General features: G+C 35.9%; 1 protein-coding gene across 3 annotated transcripts in view; it reads right to left on the bottom strand.

The window, feature by feature from the left end:
- LOC124359554 (NFX1-type zinc finger-containing protein 1-like) overlaps positions 1-27,093 on the bottom strand; it is a 138,019-nt gene that overhangs the window by 26,921 nt on the left and 84,005 nt on the right. For all 3 annotated transcript variants that reach the window (XM_046812398.1, XM_046812401.1, XM_046812399.1), the window contains exons 11-14: positions 26,512-26,746; positions 26,178-26,343; positions 19,547-19,667; positions 6,736-6,938 (exon numbers count right to left, since the gene is read on the bottom strand). In XM_046812398.1, the coding sequence (XP_046668354.1) occupies positions 6,736-6,938; positions 19,547-19,667; positions 26,178-26,343; positions 26,512-26,746 (725 nt within the window). The remainder of the gene's footprint in view (positions 1-6,735; positions 6,939-19,546; positions 19,668-26,177; positions 26,344-26,511; positions 26,747-27,093) is intronic.

Raw genomic sequence — 27,093 nt, forward strand, 5'->3', positions numbered from 1 at the left:
TTGATCATGTACAGGGATCAATCCATCCCTAGTAAAGACCCCGAGGACATTATTAAAATAAAAAAAAAATTATTAAAATTCACACTTATCGATGTGTGTTTCCTGAGACCAAAATTCATGCATAATGCACGCTTTTGAAGTTGCTCATTGTAGGCGGTAGCCCTGGTTAGAGTCCTGAGAAAGTACTGTGGCTCTAAATAATATATGTCCCACTGACGGCCAATACATGAAGAATGCAAGTTATCTTGCTACGGAAATTACAGAAGTGCGGTTAGTTCGCAATCTGTAGAATAAGTACATAGATACCAGTACAGAACAGTACCTTCTACAGTTGCACCCAGAATACACTCTGTAGACTGGCGACATCATAAGCTGCGTTTACACTGGCAAGTAATTTTTATATAACTACTGTCGCCTAAGATGAACAAGATAAGCAATTTTACTCACGAGAACTGTAGCAAGTACTCGCTACTTTAATAGAAAGAGTCTGTTCACACACGACTGTGATGTCTCGGTAATGTTTACAATTGAAATTTTAATAGCTGACACTGATCTCCAGTTCTTGCAAACAACTGTCCAACACTGGTGTTGGCAGCACTCGCTAGAACTCTTGCACCTGTTTAGACGCAATTTTTACAGTCGAACATAAAACTTGCGCAATTTTTTCCATTGTAAACACAATTCAGTCGAGGTTTGGATATGAACATGATATCATAACGTATCCTCACTTTCTTTGTATGTAATCTGAAGACCAATCAGAACGTGTGTGAGGAGCACTTGTTCATAGACCAACTGAGGCCTTGATCATGATACGAGCAGTAAGCGGTGGGCACTGGATCGAGCGGCGACTTAGAGTTTAATGTTGGTGTTGTACATATGGGGTAAACTCGACAATAGCCACAACAGATGTAATTGGCAGGGCGTTACCACACAATGCTGCTTAAACACTGCCTATTCTATACAATAAATGTTTCTCCTACCGTTCAGCCCTCAGCTCTTTCTGTCATTGCTGTGCAACATGTTGGAAGCAAAGGTGCCCTCCTTGGTGTTTCTAGTTGTAGCTTACCCACTAATTTCTTCTCTAAAAGGTATCTTATTAGGCCTGGTAACAATCTAACCAAAATTCTGGTGTACTCAAAACACGTGTTGCACGTCTTATCACACTGTCAAGCATATTATATAATTCAAGGAACCGAACTATTAATCCTGTTTATAGGGTGAATACTGTACATTTTAAGCCTGTGCTATCTATTTAATACACATCTTATAAGAGTTGGACAACATCGTTTGGAGACCCCACTTTGACGACTGAATAATATTTTAATACAAATAACCCGTTTGTATCACAGTCACTAATGCTCCACCACTTAATATGAACAGCTCATTTAATGCTGAAGTTCAGAACGATCGGTTGGCCGATTTTAAATTGTCCAATGCATTGTTACGGCTTTTTAACAGGAGAAGGGGAGAGGGATGGCTTGCCGCTACACAGGAGTAGAACTAACCAAAATATACTCCACTACCTACACTAATAGTCTACATTCATCAGTCTGGCTAAGGCCTACCCTCCTAAGATGTTATGGGGGGCCATGTCTTGTCAACATCCCTAATATCAGTCTTATATCCTCCTTACTCTGATCTAGGAGAGCTGCCCACCATTTAGCATAAGGAGAGATAAAAATTTTAGATCGTCTTAATCCTGAGGCTCTACTCCAATTAATGTTTCTTATCCTCTTCTCCCAATCTTTTACAGGAGCTTTGCTGTTGGAGAAAGCTATTCCGCAACCTGGCTCAGGCCCCACATTATGGACTCTGCTCCTTTTTTGACGAGGATGTCTGCTTTTTCATTTCCATGAATGCCCTCATGGCCCAGCACCCAGCCAGTGTTACTCCATTATTTGTAGCCAGCTCTGCCAGAGCATTCTTACATTCCCAGACTGCTTTTGAGTCAAACGAACAGGTATCAAGTGCCTTTAGTGCAGCCTGGCTATCAGATAGTATCAAGTATTTTGCTCCTTTTGTCCTCATTTGTACGTCTTCTGGCACATGATTCTATTGCCATGACTTCCGCTTGGAAGACCGTGGCATATTTTCCCAGGGGCACTGCTAGGTTAACTCCTGGTCCGTATATTCCGTATCCCACCCTAGAGTCAAGGCGTGAGCCATCTGCGTAAAATTTCAGGATTCCTTTTGTAGGGTAGGCCTCCATTTTTAATCCATTTCTCCTTTCAATTGATACAGACAGTATACGGTTTTTCAAAGGAATATTTCTTAACCATTGCTTCTGACACATTGGTTAGCATTTCAGCCTCAGGAAATTCCTGCATTATCTTCATGTTACCTTCTAAGGAGGTAGTATTTATTACCTTTGTTCCTAGAAGCTTCATTGGGCTTAGAGCGGCTGTCCTTATCACCTCCTGCCCCAGAGAAGTTATCCCGGAACCGCTTCAATTGCCAGGGTTGGGCAGGAGCTCATCGCTCCTGTAATGCTTACACAAGCTAGCCTTTGAAGACTCTGTAGCATCTTAGCAGCTGTTGTTTGTTCTACTTTCGGCCACCACACTAAAGCAGCATATGTGACCATCAGTTTTATTATAGTTTCATAAATCCAGTAAATCATTTTGGGTTTCAATCCCCATTTAAATCCAAAGTCTCTTACAGGCCCCAAGGGCCATTGTCGCTTTAGATATATGTTCTCAATATGTAAGTTCCAAGTCAACCTGAAGTCTATAGGTTACAAATAAAGCAACTATGGTGGGAAGGGCTGATTCGATGTGAATGTTGAATTTAGCTCCAGTTCATCTGAAATCTGAAGCTACACGTAAGAGGAAGGTGAACTGGAGCTAAATTCAACATTCACATCTATAGGTTCGTTCATTTTTTAAATGTAGTGCCGAGAGAAAAACGGATAAGCATTCAGAGAGACATATAGGAATAAAATTTGTCCAGCCTCTCAAATGATAGGCTTCGCCAACGCCCAGCTAATGAACTCTAACTACCGCAGTTAGTTATCGGCACAACCATTTTTCTATTCATAATAATACGTATCTACCATTATAGGAGAGATAGATCAGCATTAGATACGACGTTGCTTATGACTGACAACCATCGAACAAACAATGTTGAGGATTAACGTGTTATAAGTATAAAAAAAACATACAATCAGATTAGATTTATCTTGTTGACTTCAATCCACTTTCAAATGGTTTTCCTATTAATTTTTGCTGTTATGATTTTTTAAAGTAGAACATGATTTCATGCCCTCAGTAATAGTACAGATGGTACACTACTGGCTTGACAAGGTCTTAAAGTTCGTAATAACATATGTAGTCATTCCAATTTGATATGAGTCTCTTCAAATTACAATTGTAAAAGTAATTTTAAAACTCTTTGTTGAATATAGTATATAATTATGTAAATTGATCACAGAAATTTAATTTTTCATCATATTATTATAAGACTAACTACAAAATGTACCGTAATTGTTTATTTAAACCACACTATATAGGTCACTGGCTTTCTACGAGGGCTATTCGGAAAGTAGATTACGTTTTGGAATTAAAAATTAACAAAGTATAGGAAAAAATTTTTATTATATACATTTGAAAGCCACACTTAAATACTACTTTTCAACATAGTCGCCATTCAAATTTAGGCATATCTATGGATGAGCTTGACAATGCCTTCCTCATATAATTCTGCCGCCTGTGTCTTCAACCAGTTTGTCACTTCTTGCTGCAGCTCTGCGTCGTCGTCAAAGCGCTGAGTTGCCAGCCACTTTTTCATTGTTGGGAACAAGTGGTAGTCACTTGGTGCAAGATCCGGGCTGTATGGTGGATGAGAAAACAACTCCCACTGGAATGATTCGAGAACTTCACGTGTGCGATTTGCCGTGTGAGATCGAGCTTTATCGTGAATCAACAGAATTTTCGAGCTCAACTTTTCCCTACGCTTGTTTTGGATCGCTCTTCTGAGGTTGTTTAACGTTTGGCAATACCTTTCTGAGTTGATTGTAGTGCCTCGTTCCAGGAAATCAACAAGAATTACACCTTTCTTGTCCCAAAAACGGTTGCCATCACCTTTCTTGCCGACATTGTTTGCAAACATTTTCTTGGTTTGTGAGGGGAACTTGTGTGTCCCCACTCCATTGACTGCAATTTGGTCTCGCAGTTAACATGTTTCATTGCCAGTTACGATGCTATCGAGTAGTGATTCACCCTCTTTGTCGTAAGCATCCAAAATTGTTAACGCTGCAGCCATGCGCTGGTTTTTGTGGACGTCGGTCAGGATTTTCGGTACCCATCTTGCACAAAACTTGTGGAAGCCAAGCTTATCAGTGACGATTTCGTATAACAAAGTTCGTGAAATTTGAGGGAAACTAAGCGAGAGTTCCATTATGGTTAACCGTCGATTTTCTCAGACCTTTGCGTCAACTTTCTCAACAAGTTTGTCAGTCACTATGCTGGGTCTTCCACTTCGCTCTTCGTCATGAACATTTGTTCGGCCATTTTTAAACTTAATGACCCATTGTCGCACTCCACCTTCAGTGATAATGTTGTTCCCATAAACTTCACACAACTGCCAATAGATTTCTATAGGTTTACAGTTTTTGGCAGTCAAAAACCTAATTACTGCGCGCACCTCACAGTTGGCGGGATTTTCAATTGCGGCAGACATTTCAAACAGGCACTGTGACTAGATGCGTCACAACACGAACTTCCCGCTAGCACGGCTGGATAGCCACTGAGCGGTGGGACGTCCTGACAACAAGATGGCCGCACTAGTCCCGCCCCTAACGGCCAAAGCGCAAAACGTAATCAACTTTCCGAAAAGTCCTCATATAATGAAATCCATTAAAAATAATCCTAAAATATGCAGCGGCAAGTGTCACACTCAACAGCTCACTTTTGTGCCACTGAAGACTGTACCTCAACTCGATTTTGAGGTCTCTCCCTGAGTTTAATGGTATAATAATGCTCAGCCAAATCTTCTAGAGGGACTGGCACAATAATCTAATGATTTAGCTATGTAAAATAAAGCTTCATGCAAAATTGCAGTTGTGTATGTTAATACCTTCTATTTTTGGACAGGCAGACAGGCAGGTGATAAACTTTCTCAGTCCCCTTAATGTCAGGATTTGATAAAACTAAGAAAATTAACTCTTTTAAATTGATTCCTCTAAAAATATTTTAAATGGCCACCATTTTGCTTTATGGTTTTATAGAATAATAACTATTTTATTTAAGGTATTATTACAAACCTTAAACAAAATTTCAAAATTATACGCTAAAAAATTTTAGACATGAAAAAATAAACGGGACAGCAATGTTATTGCATCTGGAGCAATAAGTTCTCTAGCATTCATCATCAGTTGTTTCAAAATGGCAGGGTCAGGACAAGGCACCAGTCACTCAGTCAAGGAGGCCCGGTTCGATATGGCAACGTGGCTTGACAACACTGTCCAAAGGAAGTTAGGCCACATTCCACATAGTTCATCCTAACAAAAAAGGACAAAATATAGTCCTCTGTAATATGGCTTACAACTTATGGAGTGTGTGATATAAGGAATTCAAACCGAGTCCTCACTTATGCATCATAGAACAAGGTATCCAGTGTGTGTTCCTCGGTAATACAGCTTAATACTTATGGACTGTGTGACATAAAAAATTCAAACCGAGTCCTCACTTATGCATCATAGAACAAGGTATCCAGTGTATGTTCCTCGGTAATACAGTTTAATACTTATGGATTGTGTGACATAAACAATTCAAACCGAGTCCTCACTTATGCATCATAGAACAAGGTATCCAGTGTATGTTCCTCGGTAATACAGCTTAATACTTATGGATTGTGTGACATAAACAATTCAAACCGAGTCCTCACTTATGCATCATAGAACAAGGTATCCAGTGTATGTTCCTCGGTAATACAGCTTAATACTTATGGATTGTGTGACATAAACAATTCAAACCGAGTCCTCACTTATGCATCATAGAACAAGGTATCCAGTGTATGTTCCTCGGTAATACAGCTTAATACTTATGGATTGTGTGACATAAACAATTCAAACCGAGTCCTCACTTATGCATCATAGAACAAGGTATCCAGTGTATGTTCCTCGGTAATACAGCTTAATACTTATGGATTGTGTGACATAAACAATTCAAACCGAGTCCTCACTTATGCATCATAGAACAAGGTATCCAGTGTATGTTCCTCGGTAATACAGCTTAATACTTATGGATTGTGTGACATAAACAATTCAAACCGAGTCCTCACTTATGCATCATAGAACAAGGTATCCAGTGTATGTTCCTCGGTAATACAGCTTAATACTTATGGATTGTGTGACATAAACAATTCAAACCGAGTCCTCACTTATGCATCATAGAACAAGGTATCGAGTGTATGGCGTGTGTCACTCAACGTACTAGCACTACATAAGAGACACACTCGGAACTAAGGGCACAATGACCATACTAGATGGGGACATTTTCAAAATGTACACATCTGGTATATTCTGGATTGCACAAATCTCAGGATTACAATTCTGAGCTTAAAACGTACCGAAGACCAAGTATGTGTCCACAGAACGTTTTTGTTCCTCAGTTCGTCAGTGAAAATATACATCAATGTCCCTCAAACGTACTAAATACAAACACAAACACACAAAAAAGTGGAATTAATCTATTGCCATACCTTGAAATTCACGCAAATAGATAGTATATATTGTACCTGGCCTCGGGATTTGCAGATATGAGGGGATCTTCTTTGTTACACTCATGACACAGTGGAGGATGCATCTCCCCACAATAACCAATACACAGATGTCCACACTCCAACTTCGTGGTGCAAGGCCTATCACAAGGAGGCCTGTCACACTCCTCACCACACTGTTTGGTGCACCTTTCGTGTTCACATTGCCACGAGCATCTTCTCTGAAAGTATAAAACATTTTCCAATTAATAACTTTTAATTGATATATATAGCCGATTGACAAAGCCATTTTCCACTTAATGGTTGAGGTGGGGGGGCAGGGGGGAGAAGGGCTTTATCCTACTATACAGTATCTTCAGCCACCCACAAGTCACGTTAAAGTGATTTGTTTTAACAGTATGATGTCAATAAGTGTGCTATTGGTCTATCTACCATACTGTTACTTTCTACCACCCTCAATAGGTTTATCATTACTACCGATTGGCTGGCTATCTTATATCTAACATGGCTATGTGTCATGTGCCCTATTATTATTATTAAAAAGAGAAGTCACAAGGCACTGATAACCCATCACTGTAAACAATACTGGTCTATTGTAATATAGCCTTACTATCTATATTTGCTAAAGAATTTTACACCCCCAATAAAGAGTAAGATACTTTTTTGATACTTACAACAACAGATAGCAATAAGCAGTGAATGAGTGAAGAAGTCCTTATCTTATCAGTGCACTCTGTGGATTTCCTTGTTTTCTCTGATTACCAGCTTTGGATGGTTTTTTTAAAATTTTGAATTGTTGCAAATGTAATGAGGGTATTTCAAAAAGTGAAGATAAACTTAAAATGTTCAAATTTGCCTTGTAATAAAAATTTCCATTTTTACTGTGTAGGATTGAGAGAAACTGTGCCTTGAATGCAAAAGTTCTATAAATAGGAAAATTACTCCCAAATCGAATGAATCTTTGAGTGAATCAGGGTTTTAAAATAACTGAATTTTGGAGTGTCACCAAAAAATTTGACTTTTTATTCTCAAAACCTGCTAAAGAGTGCAAAATCTAAATCCAAGATGTTGAACTATCAGTTTGTTTTGTTCCGAGATGACATTGTCCGTGTTGGAAATCCCCTGACAGTGAAATAATAATTGTCGAAAAGGAGGAGGACCTAACTGAGCTCAAATAAAAACTTTTTAAATTAAGTATCATATTCACTAATTAAGCAAAAATAACAACTAATTTTTCTACAGCTGCAGATTGTATTGTTGAAGACAGCTCAAAAAGCCATTTCCGGAATGTTTCTACTCCATTGAGTTATGGTAATAGACAATAGACAATAGACAATTTATTGGCCATTAATAATTTTCAATAAAATTACAATAGGCTTCGTCAAATATTAAGGCTTAAATTACTAGCCTAATCTAAAGTTAAAAATCCTTATGAACGATCTCACAGCTAAAATATTCATTAATATTATAGAAAGGTCTATTTTTTAGCCAAGAATACAATTTATTATTAAAAACTTGACATGGTAAAGTTTGAATAGCATAAGGTAACAAATTGAACATTTTAATGCCTAAGGTTGTATGGTAATTCATGGTTTTACCTAATCTAGCTCTATCTACATTTAACTTATCTTTATTTCTTGTATTATAGTGATGAACATCATTTCTTTTCAAAACCATGTGTGACTTTTTTCTTACATCTACTAATACCTCATAAATATACAGATTTATAACAGTTAAAACACCAATATTTACAAACAAAGGTTTACAATGATCTAACACAGGTGCATCCGCTAAAATTCTCACAGCCTTCTTTTGGATTACTAGCACCTGATCAATGCCTGTACCATTACCCCAAATTATTAAACCATATCTAATAATACTTTCAAAAAATGCAAAGTAGGCCATTTTTATATACCTTTGTGATACTATTTTTTTTAAATTACACAATAAGTAAATAACCCTAGATAATCTCTTGCATACATAATCAATGTGTTGTTTCCAAGATAGCCTGTTGTCCACTATTATCCCCAATAACTTAACAAAAACTTCAGATTCAAATATAGGCCTATTAATATTCTTAAGAGTTATTAACATTTGTTTTGTTTTTTCTGCGTTTAAATAGAGACCATTTACATTAAACCAGTTAACAGTTTCATTCATTGTAGTCTCTACCAAGTTGTTTAAGTAAAGCAAATTTGTGTGACTATTTAACAAAGTGGTATCATCAGCATATATAGTAGTAAAACTAGAGACATTAAAACTTAAATCATTAATAAATATAATAAACAAAACAGGACCCAACACAGATCCCTGTGGCACACCTATATTTATATCAGCCACTTGGGAATAAGCTCCATTAACCATAACAACCTGTTTGCGATTTGCAAGATAGGACCTTAACATGTTCAAATTCTTTGCACGAAACCCATAGAATTCCAATTTGTTCACCAGTATATCAGGTCTAACACAATCAAATGCTTTGCTCAGATCACAAAGTGTGATCTGAGCCCAACAATTATTTTCCAAAGCTAAGAGAACATTATTTACAAGAGTATTTACAGCTTTAACCGTTGAACAATCAGTGCGGTAACCAAATTGACTAGAACTAAATAATTTGAGATTTTCAAAATGAATACATATTTGATGTTTAAGTAATTTCTCAATTACCTTAGACAAGACTGGTACACATGAGATAGGCCTATAATTATTCGGACAATCAAGTGAGCCAATTTTATACACAGGTACAACTTTTGAAAATTTTAAACATGTTGGAAAAATCCCTTCCAATACACAACAATTAATAGAATATGTCAAAGGCTCAATTACATAATCAATAACAGCTTTAATTAAAATACTACTTAATCCATACACATCTTTAGAATGGGAATTTTTTAGAGATAAAACAATTTTACGAACATCATCTACAGTGACAGGACAAAAAACACACTCCTCAAATGGAGGCAATAACTTATTAAGACATTGATTTGCACTATTCACAGAACTTTTCACTTTGGCACTGATCTCTTCAATAGCTGTCACACAGTGTGAGTTGAATTCATCAGGCAGAATATTACTTTAGAAAGAAGAGAAATATAAATTTAAAATAGTCAAGTCCATCATCAACTACATTGATGACAAAAGATCTGTGTGGCAGCTTTATTTCTTGACTGTAGCAAGGCTTTTGTCTGTTTGGGGCACAGCCTGATTTCTGAAAAATTGCATCATTAGAGTTAGAGGTATCGCAAAATATTGGTTTGCGAGCTACATGCAAGAACGATCTCAGGTTGTTGAGCTACAGCACACCGCATCAGGACTTACAAACACAATCAGGTCAAACCCCCAGCCAATCACGAGAGGAGTCCCTCAGGGATCTGTGCTGGGCTCTGTACTATTTATATTGTTCACTAATGACTCTCTCTTTTACACAAAACTACAGCACTCACTGCATAATGTATGCAGATGACACAACTCTCCTGATAAAAAACGAATCAGCAGAAGAACTTTATTCAAACTCCTTGACATCACTGCAAAAAAAACCTTCACTCACAGTAAAAATAATGACCTAGCACTAAACCCTGGGAAAATACATGAAGTACATTTCAGCAAAAGAAAAGACCAAATACCAAGTATCCTCGATGTATCTGTGGTTAACCAGGTCAAGTTTTTAGGGGTTACTATAGATAATATCCTTTCATGGACAGAGCATGTAAACAACACCTGCAAAAAATCTGTTCTGGCATCTAAGTTGTCAAACAACTGAAATGGATTGGAACTCTGAAAGCTGTGAAAACAATCTCTTATGTACTAGTCGAATCTCATATGAGATATGGGTTGGTAGTTTGGAGTTGCTCTTCTGGAAACCTCAATAGAATATTTGTCCTACAAAAGAAAGTAGTTAGATCTCTAGCCAGCCTAGAGCCTCTTCAGAGCTGTCAACAAGCCTTTCAATCACTTGGCATACTCATGTTATAGCCCTCTGCATCTACAAAGCCATCTTACATGTCGACAGGCTGGACCTACAAACAAATTGGGAAATCCACAACTACCACACTCGCCACACCTCCACATAAGTCTTACCTAAACATCGGACTGCACTTTATGGGAAGAAACCTCACTACATCAACTGAAAACTCAGAAACTTGCTACAAGACAACTGAAAGAAAATGTGTGAGCTTGAAACATGCCAAATTACTGTTTAATTTAATGTTTCTAGGAACAATATTTCTAAGAGTATCAGTTTGGAAATGTTCTATTCTTTTTAGGTGGCAAGTAGAAGCATTACCCCAGGCTCTCAATCCATACCTGATAACTGATTCAAATAAGGCTCCTTAAGTTACAAGTAAAACATTTCATGGAAATAGGTGTTTTAAATGGTGTAATTTATATGAACAGATTCTTGTTTTTTTACAGACATGATCTTTGTGCTTGTCACATTTTAGTGTATGGTTTACCTGAACCTCTAAATATTTAAAACAAGTAACATTTGTGTCAAAGATTTTCAATGAATTGTGTAAATTAATTACTGATAGAAATAGCTGAACAAATATAAAATTGGGATTGAAAGAAATGATTTCGTGTGGTTCTGTTTAATTAAGTTAATGTATGAAAATATGTGTATATATATATATATATATATATATATATATATATATATATGTGTGTGTGTGTGTGTGTTTATTTGATTCTATGTGCTTGTTTAAAAATAGCTAATTTACTGTGTTGTTTTTTCTTCTTTTCTTGCTGTTGTTGGAGTTTTATTGCTGATTTCTTGTTATTAAATATATATATATATACGAGGGCTGTTTTTTTTTCAAGTTCCGATAGGCCATAAATAATAAACACATTGAGATAAAAAAGATGATTTTATTACCAAAAGATTCGTAATTTCTTACTTATTTTTCTACGTAGTCACCAAAAATGTTGAGGCACTTGTCGTAGCGAGAGACAAGCTTTCCTATACCCTCCTCGAAGAAGTCTGCCGCCAGTGAGCTCAGGTAGACCCTTACAGTTTGCTTGAAGCTCTTCGTTGTCAGCGAAGCGTCGTCCACGTAACCACGCCTTCATTTCTCGAAAGAGGTGATAGTCACTGGGCGCCAAGTCAGGACTATACGGCGGATGGTCGAAAACTTCCCATTTGAACTTTTGCAGAAGTTGTTTTGTGACATTGGCACTATGCGGTCGTGCATTATCGTGGATCAGGACCACGCCGGATGACAGCATTCCTCTCCGGAGGCGATGTAGAGTCTCACAGTATGATTCCTTTGTTATCGTTGTTCCCTGTTGCATGAACTCAACCAGAAGCACACCTTTTTGGTCCCAAAACACTGTAGCCATTGTTTTCCTTTTGGTCAAAGTCTGCTTGAATTTTTTGGGCTTGCTAGGGGAGTGAGTGTGCATCCATTGCTTTGATTGTTCCTTGGTTTCTGGATTTTCATACAGGACCCAAGTTTCATCCCCAGTAACAATAGACTTTAAAAAACTGTCTTTCTCGTTGTCATATCGCGTCAGAAAAGTTAGGGCTGACGCCATTCGCTTCGTTTTGTGATCCTCACTCAACATTTTGGGTACCCAACGGGCACACAATTTTCGGTACCCTAGCTCGGTGGTCACAATCTTGTACAAGGAAGACCTTGAAATGGCTGGAAATTCGGTAGAAAGTTCATCAATTGTAAACCTCCGTTTCTCCCGGATCGCTTGGTCAACTCGTTCAACCAAACTTGCAGTAGCGACCGACTTGCGTCCTTGACCGCCTTCGTCATGGACGTCTGTTCGACCTTCAGCAAATAGCCTACACCATTTTCTTATCGCGCTATCACTCATACAGTGTTCACCATACACAACACTCATTCTGCGATGGATTTCAGCAGCACTACATCCTTCAGCTTGAAGGAAACGAATCACACTTCGCAACTCACAACTGGCGGGAGAATTGATCGTAGCGGCCATCTTTACTCGCCCGTAGCTCGGCTACGACTGATGGATTGGAGCCGGCAACGGCGTTGGTTGTAGTGGGGGAGCGGCGCAATTGCACAACACGCAGCCCCGCCTCCCGCCACTACGCTGGTTATTTGGAGAAACAAACGGAACTTGAAAAAAAAACAGCCCTCGTAATATATATATATATATATATATATAGGGTGAGTTTTTTAAAGTGATCCAATAGCTAACTTTTTAATTACACGACTTAGCACCACACTTTAAATTTGGAACTTGCTCAATTTTAAGTTTCACTCAGGGATACACTTTCAAATTGTTTGAAGATGGCCGCCATTTTCCAATATGGCGGTCAACTTTAAAATCTTTTATGGAACACCCTGTATTTTATGTTGTTTTTAGATTCTACTCTACAAAATAAAACATTTTTGCTTTTCAAAGTTCTTCTATATCTCTAATGGTTCAGGAGCTACGTGGACTGGAAGTTTTCGGATTTTTTCGGACTGATGATGAAAACTTCCAGTCCACGTAGCTCCTGAACCATTAGAGATATAGAAAAACTTTGAAAAGCAAAAATGTTTTATTTTGTAGAGTAGAATCTAAAAACAACATAAAATACAGGGTGTTCCATAAAAGATTTTAAAGTTGGCCGCCATATTGGAAAAAATTATGAAAACTTCCAGTCCACGTAGCTCCTGAACCATTAGAGATATTGAAAAACTCTCAAGAGCAAAAATGTATTATTTTGTTGAGTAAAATCTAAAAACAACATAAAATACAGGGTGTTCCATAAAAGATTTTAAAGTTGACCGCCATATTGGAAAATGGCGGCCATCATCAAACAATTTGAAAGTGTATCCCTGAGTGAAACTTAAAATTGAGCAAGTTCCAAATTTAAAGTGTGGTGCTAAGTCATGTAATTAAAAAGTTAGCTATTGGATCACTTTAAAAAACTCACCCTGTATATATATATATATACAGGGGTGCTGAAAAGTCCCGGGACAGTCTAATAACTTTTGAACTAATTACAATATAAGAACCAAAATTTACATCAAGCTTTTGCTCATATAAAACTATTATTTTATGTATTTCACCATGATATCCTGCTTATGGGGGACGTCCCGCTAGGAGTTGGTGAAAATTCTTAAATAGAAGCATAGGTCGAGTCGTACATCAAATTAAAGCTCTTTTAATTACAAACATTTTGGCGAAAATCTGACATAAAACAGTTGACGCATTACAAAATGGCGGACACTCAAAGATTATAAAATACAGAATTTTTCAAATGCAAACATTCTGGTTGTTAGAGAAAACTGAGACACTTAATCTTTTATTTTACTTCTTTTACTTCAAATCACTTACCAAAACAGTTATAACAAATGTTCAAAGTGTTTGCCTTCAGTTTGCTGACAATATCCCAATCGATTGTAGAACGCTGAACGCTGATATCGCATTGTTTGTCTGGAAATTCCTTATCAGCAGGTAAGGTTATTACCTTCCTTATCAGCAGGTAAGGTTATTACCTTCCTTATCAGCAGGTAAGGTTATTACCTTCCTTATCTGGAAGGTAATCAGCAAACAAGACCAAAAAGACAACAATGAAATTGCCAGCTGACAGATACAGTTGTTTTATCAACTCAGTCACTTAGAAGTCTTCAAGCCCTAATTTTGCAAGTAGTTTCAGTAGTGCTAGTTTATTTTGCTATGGCGCTTTCCGAGAGAGAAAGAATAACTTTATTAATGATGCGCGGGTTTGGTGACCGTATTAGATCATGTGATGAGGTAAGGCATCTGTTTAATGAAAATATCTGGTTTCAGCAAGATGGAGCCCCTCCACAATTATGGCGTACATGTAAGACATTTTTTAGACAATGTCTTTCCACATAAGTGGATTGGTAGAAGGGGAACAATAGAATTGCCTGCCCGTTCTCCAGATTTGTTCCCTTTAGACTAATTCTTTTGGGGCTACCTCAAAGAAAAAGTGTTTAAAACAAAGCCTCAAAATTTGGATGAGTTGAGAAACCGTATTGTAAGAGAAGCTTAGGGTGTTCCTGTCCAAGCTTTAAACAATGCGATATCAGCGTTCTACAATCGATTGGGATATTGTCAGCAAACTGAAGGCAAACACTTTGAACATTTGTTATAACTGTTTTGGTAAGTGATTTGAAGTAAAAGAAGTAAAATAAAAGATAAGTGTCTCAGTTTTCTCTAACAACCAGAATGTTTGCATTTGAAAAATTCTGTATTTTATAATCTTTGAGTGTCCGCCATTTTGTAATGCGTCAACTGTTTTACGTCAGATTTTCGCCAAAATGTTTCTAATTAAAAGAGCTTTAATTTGATGTACGACTCGACCTATGCTTCTATTTAAGAATTTTCACCAACCCCTAGCGGGACGTCCCCCATAAGCAGGATATCATGGTGAAATACATAAAATAATAGTTTTATATGAGCAAAAGCTTGATGTAAATTTTGGTTCTTATATTGTAATTAGTTCAAAAGTTATTAGACCGTCCCGGGACTTTTCAACACCCCTGTATATATATATATATATATATATATATATATATATATATATATATACTATATATTTCTTGTTAATCATTGGATATTCTATTATACTGACATATATTTGTTATTTTATTGTTTTAGCTGTAAAAAATACTGGTATTTATATTACCTAATCCAGTTTTTGCTGATCTGTTTGTACCTCTACTTTTTTTGTAAATTTGAATTGAAGTTGAAGTAGGTAGTTAAGTGGGTACTTCCTTACTCTGTATCGCTAGGATGCTTTCTGTTTGTAGTATATAAATTGTTAGAAATCTGAGTTATTTTTCCAATTATGATGTTTATAGTTCTAAAAGTAAGAATTACAAAAAATAATGTACGAGGGGGTACCCAAAAGTAACCGGAATTGTATTGCTGGCAGCCGGCAGCGTGTAGTACACATTCCTGCCGCTAGGCGTGTGTCGCGCAACCCATTGCGAGCTCAGTGACCCCAGTTCCGTTGTCCTAGTGCATTCTGTTCGTTCGTAGTGACCGTTTTCGCTAACACTGTTTTGTTCTTGTTTCGTTTTTTGTCATGGCAAGTTTAAGTGAACAACGTGCAGCTGTGAAATTTTGTTTTTTACTTGATAAAAATGCTGCAGAAACTATTTTAATGTTGAATACAGCTTACAAAGATGATGCTATGGGGAAAACTCAGGTCTACGAGTGGTTCGCTCGATTTAAAAATGGCGACATGTCGATTGAAGACAAACCTCGTTCTGGACGTCCATCAACCTCTCGAACGGACGAAAATGTTGAGAAAATTCGTGAACTTGTGCTCACCGACCGTCGACAGACAATTGAGGAACTATCAGAGAGTAGTGGGTTAACTTGGAGCTCGGTTCAGCGAATTTTAACAGGAGATTTAGGACTGAAAAGGGTTGCTGCCAAATTTGTTCCTCGACTTCTGACTGACCATCAAAAGGCACATCGAGTTGAAACTTGCCGCCTTCTGAAAGAACATCTCGAAAATGATCCCGATTTTCTGGAAAAGGTAATTACTGGTGATGAGTCATGGTGCTATGGTTATGACCCAGAAACGAAGCAACAGTCACGCCAATGGAAGTCGCCATCTTCACCTCGTCCAAAAAAATGTCGGCAAGTCAAATCAAACATCAAAACCATGTTGATTTGCTTTCTTGATGCTAAAGGCATTGTTCATTCTGAGTTTGTTCCTCCAGTTCAGACTGTCAACCAAACATTTTATTTGGAGATTTTAAGAAGATTGCGCAACAGTGTTCGCCAGAAAAGACCCGATTTGTGGCAGACTGGAGACTGGTTCTTCCACCACGACAACGCACCGGCACACACAGCCATCTCAGTTAGGCAGTTTTTAGCCAAAAACGGCATGGTTCCGCTGCCCCACGCACCTTACTCGCCTGACCTCACTCCATGCGACTTTTTTTTATTTCCACACATGAAAAGAGGCTTGAAAGGTCAACAATTTGACAGCGTTGAAGAGGTTAAGAAAAAAACGAAGCTCGAGCTTGCAGCCATTTCTAAAGATGACTACAAAAAATGTTTTGATCAATGGAAATACTGTTGGGACAAGTGTATTAGTTGTAATGGAGATTATTTTGAAGGAGATAAGGTCGTATTGTAAAAAATTTGATAATATATAATTTTTATAAAATAATTCCAGTTTTTTTTTGGGTACCCCCTCGTACATCCTTACATAAGAGAATGTAAACAATATAGTTAAGTTTTAAGTGCAGACAAACCTCTGGGGGTTTTTGCACTTTTGGTTAATTGTGAATGTAAAAATATGAATCTATCTTGTGTAAATAAATAAAAAAATTGGGTTCACACTTACCATTTATTTAGCTAGCAAGTAACTTTATTAAAGTGGCTGAATCTTTTATGAGAGGTCACTTCGTATGAGCAATGAATCTGCTCTGCCGTCTCTGACCCCTCCTCACAGAGGTGTTTCTCTCAGCCCTTTCTATCTCATGATGATAGTTGAGGCCACAATGTCCATCATCTTATCTTCCTTTCTAAGAAAGTGTACTTGCTTGGTTCTTTAGTGCGATTATCTGATGAACAGTTTTGCTTGTCTGTTGCCTAGTGTATTTTTCCAGAACTTGTTCTTGTTATCTTTTCAGTTATTTCCATCATTAGCTGGCTTTTAGACACATTAAAAACCTGCTCTGGGCCTATAAATGGGAGAGAGGGTCTAGCTTTAGCAGACTTGTCAGCCTTCTCGTTACCTCCTATACTTGCATGACCTGGGACCCACGCAATGTTTATATGAATCCATTGTCAGCTTTTTCAAAGTGTTAATGTATTCCAGCACAGTCTTCAACTCACAGGTATAAGAACTTAGAGCCTTTAGTACTGCTTGGTTATCGGACATATTGATTGAGACCCACTTCATCTCCTTCTCTAGGTGATTACAGTTTTGGCAGAATTTATACAGGACCTCATGCTGTTGCACCAACTCAAACACAGTTCCAGGTATTTTGAATGAGGTTGGAAAATGCCTCCTCATGCGTTCCCTTCACCATGATTACTCGGACATCTGAATACTTCTTGTTGATAAGACCGAAGAGATTGTCAACCGTTAGTAACCACAGGAAGTGATAATACTCCTCCTTGAGGGCATTGTTGCTTTGATCACAACTGACTGTTATACAAACTTTGCTGTGAACACACTGCTCTTTAGCATGGCAGTGATCCATCCAAATATGATGGGATCTATAAATCTGCCCTGTGTTGCTCTCTTTATATATTCGTAGGCGTGTTATCAAATGACTGTGAGAACAATTTCTTTTGTGTCACGTGCCTTTTATCCTTCTGACTAGGTTATGCAGGGCTGTGATTGTTTACTTACCGTTTTGACATGCAAATTGATATTTATGAAGCAGTGATCTTAATTCGAGTTCGCTTCCAATAAACTGGCCTAGCACTTCTCCATGCCTTTCAACATGGAATAAGGCTTCGCTTAAGTCAATTCCTTGGTGTTTGCATGAAAGATAGTATTGTTCTATAAGCCTATTGACAGTGAAACAAACTACCTTTCCAGTCAAGCGTGTATAGCGTAGACTATGATCTTATATTGTTATCAGCTTAAAAAGTAGAATGAAATACTACTACAAAAGTAAAATTTAAATTATGATGATTTTTGTTTTGTTACAAACCTAATTTATTCTATGTGAAATGTTATATTTCGTGACTAAACACTTTCATAGTGTTTGTTTTACAGAGATTTTTAATAAGATGTAGCATTTTAATATGTTTTGGACAAACAAATAAAAAGTCCCCATTCCTATGACACAACAATTCAGTAAAATGTTTGGACAAATTTTATGGCCCCCAATATATGGAATAACAAAATACTTAATATAAAAACTCTGTATTAAAATATTTTGACACATGCTGTAATTAAGGTAAAGTTAATTAATTTTTATTTATGCAAACATTTTAAATTTAATAAAATCTTTATAATGGTATTTACATTTCAGTGTTCACACAATTAATGTTAACACTTCAAATTGTTAAAAAATCACCCCCAAATTCTAAGTTGTGGTCTTTAGGGGCATTTTACTAAGTTAAAAATAATTCGATTAAGTTTTTTGGTGTCAAATTAGAGGGGGGAAGTATCACAGTTACTTGGCAATAATATCACATTGATAGTGTGACTCACTCTCCAAAGCTAATTCCTGAGAAAATGAATTTAAGCTGGTCTACAGGTTTACATTTCCGTAAAAGTTTTTTATCAAATGTTACAAAAAATCGTTGTTTAGTTAACAAAAGTAAGAAAATATTTTGGTTTTGCAAAAAATATTAGTTTTTAAGTTTGCACATTCTATGCCTATGGTCGTTCAAGCCTGGATGACACCTATGCAATATACAGCAGTTTGTCCCTCAAAGCACCATAGTGATAAGAAGTCTATCATCGGATGTGTAACTAAAAGAGTTAACATGTGGATCAAGAGGTAAAGGCGACATCTTAACATAATTAGAACAATTAACAATTAAATATTTTTGTGCAATTGTTTTAATTTCTAGGATTTATTACGTAAGTCGTAAAATTATGGGAGAGTCATTTTAAAAATATGATTAATATACAACCAATATTGGTTAAAGCATTTTGTTGTATGGCATTTGAGAGAATAAATATCAAATTTTTATGCAATTCATCTTTAAAATAATAAAGTTGTAGATCTGTACAAGAAAAACTAAAGACTAAAGAGCGTTTATTTAAAATGAGACATTTGCCAAAATTCTGTAAACCAAAATAAGGGCTTGAAAGTGTTTGTATTATAAAAATGTTCTTATGGGGTTATACTGTAGGATTGATTCAGTACATTCAGTTATTAAATTATTATCTGTGATAAACAGTACTTACAGTGCAAGGATAACACAGTTTATTGCAAGGATGTAACCCAGAGCACTTCGTGTGATTGCATATACTGAAGCAGCCTTTAGATGTACAAGGTGGGCAGAGAACATTGCATTTAGCCTTGCATCTAGAACAATAGATTTTGGTAATTAAAAATAGTCTATTATTAAGGCAGTGGAAACAACTTATTGAAAACTTATTTTTTGGAAACAAATACCAACAATCATTTTTAGTTTCAGCATTTAGGTTTATTGTAAAGATTATTGGACGTAAAATTAAGAGCATATAGCACTTTCTATAATTAATACGCAGTACTAGGAAAATGTTAAACATCTTACTTTATAGAGAATACTGTAAATAATAAACCGTGGAGCAGGGACTGATCTAGTCTTTTAGTTGCTCGTGGTAACAAAATCATTTAGCACCTCTCCTCCAATTTGATAAAAACCATTTTTTGTATAAATACTGTTACAATTATTTTATCTTAAAAACAGTTGTTTGTTGTTTTTGTTCTTGCTCGTAACATACACTGTAAATTTAATTTCAAATTCTTACACTTTATTTAATTTAAGGTTAAAACAAAAACACTTTTAAATCTTTTATAAAATGAAATCTAAAACTATACAAAATACAAAAACTTGGCCTACAATAAGGGGGTAATATACCTGATATGTCCAGTGTTGAGATGTTTTCCATTGTAAGGTTCACAATAACTAGTCTTTAAAATTATTCAATTAAAAACCCCCTTATTTGTTTGCACACCTCAATGAGGACAACATAGCCGAGCATTATAAGAGGGTATATGAAAAAGTAATGGGACTGATTTTATTCTGATCAAATACGATCTCTCTTATATTTGTTGCCCACGAGAGGTTTGGTCTTTATTCATGTTGTAACATGTTGCACTGTCTGCATGGAAGTATTCAGTCAAGAGGAGGGAGCTATTGTGTAAAGATTTGTTCCACCCAGCATGGAACTACAGCAATCAAGTTTTGTGTACTTTTCAACAAATCACATACTAACTCCCTGGAAATGGTTCATGAAGTATATTGGAACAATAATGTTTATCCCAGTCACAAGTTTTTGAAGGGCATAAAATATTTTCGGAGTGAAAAGAAAGCCTTGAAGACGTACTATGTCCACCAACAATGAAAAACAAGGTAAACATCAACACTGTTTATATCGTGCTGTGGGAGCATCACTCATTGACAGTGGAAAAGACTGCTGACATGATGGATCAGTTTCATATGGATCAGTTGAAGACACAGTCCTCAATGCTTTTGAGAATTCTGAAAAAGGATAATACCCCTGCTCATCAAGTAAAGGTAACACAAGACACCATAAGGATCTATGGTGGGCACTGTAGAATTAGCATCCTCATTTAGGGGGATGTTCTGCACATGATCTCTGATCAGATGCCACAAAAGTTTTCCTTTGCAAAACCCCTTAGGAACGTGATACCTCCTAGGGACGATTGGTCTGTAGAATGTGTGATGAGCAGGATGAAACTGCTGAACACCTGCTCTTTAATTAATTGTCCTGCAATAGCAAGGGAGTGGTGTGCCATCTTTGGTAGTTTGGACAAGGGTGGTGAATTTGTAGAACTACTGAAGTCATAGACTGATAGGCCTCATGGTGTGCTTCTGGGTTGCGCAAAAGGCCCTTGAGGTTTAATTGCATGGCAATAGGCCGCCCCATAGAAAAAGAACAAGTCTAGGATGTATTTTATTCAATTTTTCAGTTCATTTTACATCAAATCATATAAATTTAACAACTATATATTTATGCCATGAAAACATCAGTTTTGCTTTATTTCTGTCCTTTCCTAAAAAATCAGGCAAAATCTTTCACTAGCCGTAGCTTGCTAACAAAGCGTTTCCGGACATATATTTATATGAACTTTTTTCATTATTTTGATTTGAGGAGCACCTGAGAAGTTTGTCCGGTTACTCAAGGTACATCCTGTATATCTTGAAAAAGTATGTTTCTTAATAATTAAATGGTTATTTTTCTATATTTTCACACGTTCACGATGTCATGGTTTTCCAAACTTTTTAATTTGCTGTAGAATTTTTCCATAATAATGGCAAAAAAACCGTGATCGGCTTTTTTACATCAAACGCCTAAGTATAATGAGAAAGGTATGTAGGCTTCGCAATTTTGCACAAAAATATAAGTTTTCTATTATTTCACAAAAGAAAACTCACAATTATCCAATAATTTGTGTATTTTTCACGAGGCCTTTCGACATCGAAGATGCCATCATCAGGTATGAATTAACAATTTAAAAACAAATATCAGCTGAGTAAAACTAACAAGATTTATATGGTTAAAATTAAAATAAAATAATATAAATATTAGTATATGTATAAAAGTTTGGGTCAAAAAATTTAGTTATATTTTAAAGGAATGGTGAATTTTGAATCGGTCCAAAATCATTGTTTAAAATTTTATCTTTGTGTTTTGTTATGTATAATGTTTCATATGCGTCGAGTTCTTCTTGTTTGTGGACTTGTTTTAATAATGTAAAGTTTCTAAAGGTGTGGTTTGTTTCAAAAGCATGTTTGGCAATAGCAGATTTATCAGTTTTGAATTGTTATGTGAATTTATGTGAATTGTTAATTCACACCTGATGATGGCATCTTCGATGTCGAAAGGCCTCGTGAAAAATACACAAATTATTGGATAATTGTGAGTTTTCTTTTGTGAAATAATAGAAAATTTATATTCCAATAAGAAGAGCTCCTCCTCCTTCATTAAAAATATAAGTGTTTAGTTATACTGATATTTCGTAGAATTTTCAAACTTTTAATATACTTTTTATGATCACCAAATTAAGAAAAAATATTTGTTTAAATTCATGTTTGGAAAGATATTTGCTTTGGTATCGGGGTAGATTCGACCACTTTTGCAATTTTTATGAAAACTTTACAACCTTACTTAACAAGTTCTACGTAAATCAGACACGAAATAATGCGGATGCGCAAACTCACAGTAAAAATAATAACTTCATACACAAGAAAATCAAAATTAAAAAATAACTAACAATGTATATAAAACAATATTTACTTGTTTTAGGTACTGTGGTTACCTCAGAAGTAAGGATAGTTACACGTAAATACCTGTTCAATGTTTTAAAAAACAAAATAAAAGGTAACTTGGAAAAAAACTATGTTTTTTAAAAGATTACATTTGTTCCCGAAATGATCTTACTGAAGACCAGCTTAGTTATAAAAACAATTTCGCATATTTCAAATCTGAAATAAAGCTAAGATGGATTAAAGCAGACAAAAAAGAAGAGGTATTAAAAAAAACAAATTTTCTTTGGTTACATGGTACATTTGAAATTCCTATCATAACACCAAATCATCCAGGTCGCCCTCGTAAATTGTTTGGTGAATCCAGCAAAGGAAGAAAAACAGAAGAGCTCCACTCTAATGTAGAAGATGGTGTTATACTACACGCAGCACAAGTTAAATTAAGTAAAATGGGTAAACGAGATGCTTCAAAGACGTAACAAGCTCGACCCGTGCAATAAAATACAAAAAAGCTTATGGCACTTATAAATGTGCAAATCTCTAATGTCTAACCCCCATGGAAGCATTGAAAATTTTTATACAAACTGACTTAACACGGAGACAGTAAGAAATAATAAGAAAATCAAACAATAACTTCTTCCCGTGCTATAGTTTAATACAAGAAGTAAAAAAAAGAGTTTTATCTTCCCCCAAAAATGTGCACGGTAACCAGTACGAGTGCTGAAACCCTAGTGCAATTATTAGTTGATATAACAGTTAGACGCTTATCAGTATTCTTGGAAGAGGTCTTATCAACAATAAAAGGGCAGGAGGGAAATGTAAATGGGGTAGTGATAGATAACAGCAAGCACAATACAAGCAAAAACTTGATTATGAAGCTGACTCGGATGCAAATATTTTCCAAAGCTGCTTTGTACCTGTGCAACTAGTTTGTGGCAAGGACAATGAAATTGGTGTTATGGGAAAATCCAACACTTTCGACTTCCCCAATTTTGTCATCCAATCTGATTTCGGTTTGTTAAAGAGACAAATGATATTACCAAAGAAGAGATAATTACGTAAAAATTTCCATTGATTCTCTAATTGCGACTGAGGTTGGCATTGATGGAAAAAAGTTTTTTGTTAACTACCAGTTCATTATGACAATGGTAGACGGAAAAGTCTGCAACGCAGCTACTGGAACAACATCTACAAGTCGTTGTTACATTTGTGGGAAAACTTTCAAAGAATTCAACCAATTGACGACAAAAAAAAACATTAAAAAAGAATCTACTGAGTTTGGCCTGTCTATTTTACATGCCAAAATAAGATTTTTGGAAAGTATTCTGCATTTAGTGTATAAATTGCCCATAAAAAAGTATCGGGAAAGAAAAACAGAAGAGGAAAAAGAAATGGAGAAGCAGAAAAAAAATAGAGATACAGACAAGGTTTTGCAATTAAACTGGTTTATTAGTTAATATGCCTAAAATAAACTTCAAAAATAAAAATGACGGAAATACAAGCAGATTCTTTTAAGATCTGAAACTAGCCTCAGACATTACAGGTGTAGACTACCAGTTAATATAGCTCAAAGTAATGTTAGAAACAATATTAAGTGGATACATGATAGATGTAGAGAAAAAACGAAAAATACGCTGAAGAAACTGCCTGTTTATACATAAAACTGTACCCTTCGCACTCAACAACCTCTACACTTCACAAGGTACTCGTCCACGGGTCGGATTTAATAAAAAAATTCATTATTACCAATTGGACAACTGTCTGAAGGGGCAGCAGAGGCACGCAACAAACATTTTAAGACATACAGACAGGATTAAGCAAGAAAATTCTCTAGAGAATCCTGTAATAGGGATATTTTGAACAGACAGATGCTCAAAATATCCCTATATATATATTCTATATATTTTTTTATTTCTCTTGAGCTCAGATCCCTTACTTATTGCATCAAGGACTATAAATAAAAGAAAAATGTCTTCTTTTCTACCTGAAACGATAGACATGCTTCTGTCAGCTCAACCAAATCCAACAGTAGAAAGTGAGGACAAAATAAATTGAGTTAAAAAAAATCCCTATGGTAAAATTATGTTTTGTAATCTGATTTCTTTTTTAAATGAAATTATAACTTTTTATTTTTAAATGTTCTGGTTGCTTTATTTTCATCATTCTAAGCCTGATAAATAATAAAATAATTTTTGGCCCAGTAGATCGATGAAATACCCCTATGTACAGCACGTGTATCTACCTCAATTGTTTAACAAACCACCAAGACAGGCATGCAATAAAAACGCAATAATGAAATGCATAGCAACATGTACCCCATTGGGCGCACAACGCACTTTACAAACGACAGCAGTTGTGACAGACTGTGTGTACCCAATCGAGTACACAAAAGTAGTCACTTCAACACGGAGTGACAGTAATCTCTCACTATCATGCCTGGATAACCACTGAATGGTGAAATGCTCTGTTGACATCAAAATGGCCGTGATAGTCCCGCCCCTAGCGGGTACAGAGCGAACAAGCGTGACATTCCTTGACACGAAACTAAAGTTTTTCTCCCGTGCAAAACATACATTCATAGCTCGCCAAAAGAAGTAGTCACTTCAAAAAAACAAAAAACTAAAATTGATTTGTGCATTTCAAGTATTGATTATATTCTGAGTGTCAAATGTTAACTTTAAAACATGACCTCTACAATCAATACAGCAAGCATGGATCTAAAGGGGTGGGGGAAGGGGTTTCACCTAAAAAGGTAAGTGTGAGAGGACGAGAGTATGTTCAATATGTATATGTATGTTTATTCCCGTGTGATTACCAATTTATGTGTATCACAACACTATGGATGATTTGTTTATTTTACTCTAGATTGTAATTATATGTTAGTTATCAATCTGAGGAAGAGATCAGATTGCAGATCTCCAAAATATTGTTACCTTCACAATCTTTCCATTGTCTCAAACAATTTATACATAGGATACAGTATGTAGTGTTGTATATGTGTGCAAACTCAGTAGGAGGGCAACTAATTGTGTTTAAACGATGGTTATTTAAATACAATTAGATTATGAGACAAGATATGAATTTTTCAAAATTCACCGTTACTTTATTTGATTTAACTAAATATAAACTTTATTTTTATATATACATATAACATACTGTGCTGTCATAGAATATTACCTCTTTGTATTTTTAATGACATATGTTTTTATTTAGTACACAATTGTTTATGTTACTATTGTTATTATTACTTTTATTCAGTTGTGAGAGTCCGAAGATGTACTCATTGAGTACGAAAGGCCTCATAAAAATAAAAACTTTATATTATTGGAGAGTTTGTTTAAATTAAAAAGATATGGAAGTTACGAGTTAATAGGAATTTTAGAGTTAACACAATGTTATACTAAAACTAGTTAGGCAATAATAGTTTACTGTTGAATATGTATGCAAACTCAGTTGGAGGGCAACTAATTGTATTTAAACAATGGTTATTTAAACACAATTAGATTATGAGAAAAGATAAGGAAGTTACGAGTTACTAGGAATTTTAAAATTAACACAATGTTATGCTAAAACTAGTTAGACAATAATAATTTACTAACATGTGGCCACAGATAAGTTCCTTGTTACAACTCTCAGTACAAGGCATGTGTAATCGTCCTTGCATACAAGCACCGCAGACTCCAGCACAATCATGGCCACAGGGAAGTTGGGATTTACATGGCGTGTTGCAACATTGAAGTAACTCGTCACTACCTTGATTAACCACTGCACAACAATTTATTTATTAAGAATTACCAATACATCACTTGTAAAAACACAGTATTTAAGATGCACATTCAATGTTTGAAGAAGTAAATATCATTTGTTGCATATAAATATATATTCCATAGATTATTTAGATATACAATTTGTATATATATATTACTGTAATACCTGATATGTTTAAGTGGCAGGGAATCAATAGATCTGTATGGCCACAGGCTGGTGTCACTGTGCTGACCACCATCTCACGACATAGGTCACTGGTGCAATCTTTCCAACACGTACCATGACAAGGATGACCACAGGGCAATTTGCGGGTGCATCGTTTCAAACATTTGCGAGACTCAGTCCCTTCATTGCACTTCAATTTCTCAAACACGTGTCCACAAGTGCCCTCTTTGTCTACCTGTTTCAGAACAAGTATTTCAGAATGAAATATGCTTTCCAAGAGTTTGCCAGAAAAGTTGATTTTCAAATGTGACAACCTTTTTGAAATTTTACCTCTATTATACATAATTTTTTATTAGTAGTAGCAGACCTAAATAAAGTTACAACAAATGTATTCGTTTCATTAACTGTACATAAATATTATGTAAATCAAATTCCAGCACATGCACGGAAACACCGCTATGATCGACAACACTGTCTGGCTCCTAGCACTGTTCACTCCTGTAATACTCAGTAAAACGGTATTATTTTCATGCCATAGTAATGTGATACATACAATTGATACAAAATTTTGTTGAGTACCTT

This window comes from Homalodisca vitripennis, chromosome 4, assembly GCF_021130785.1.
Source record: "Homalodisca vitripennis isolate AUS2020 chromosome 4, UT_GWSS_2.1, whole genome shotgun sequence".
NCBI classification, from domain to species: Eukaryota; Metazoa; Arthropoda; class Insecta; order Hemiptera; family Cicadellidae; genus Homalodisca; species Homalodisca vitripennis.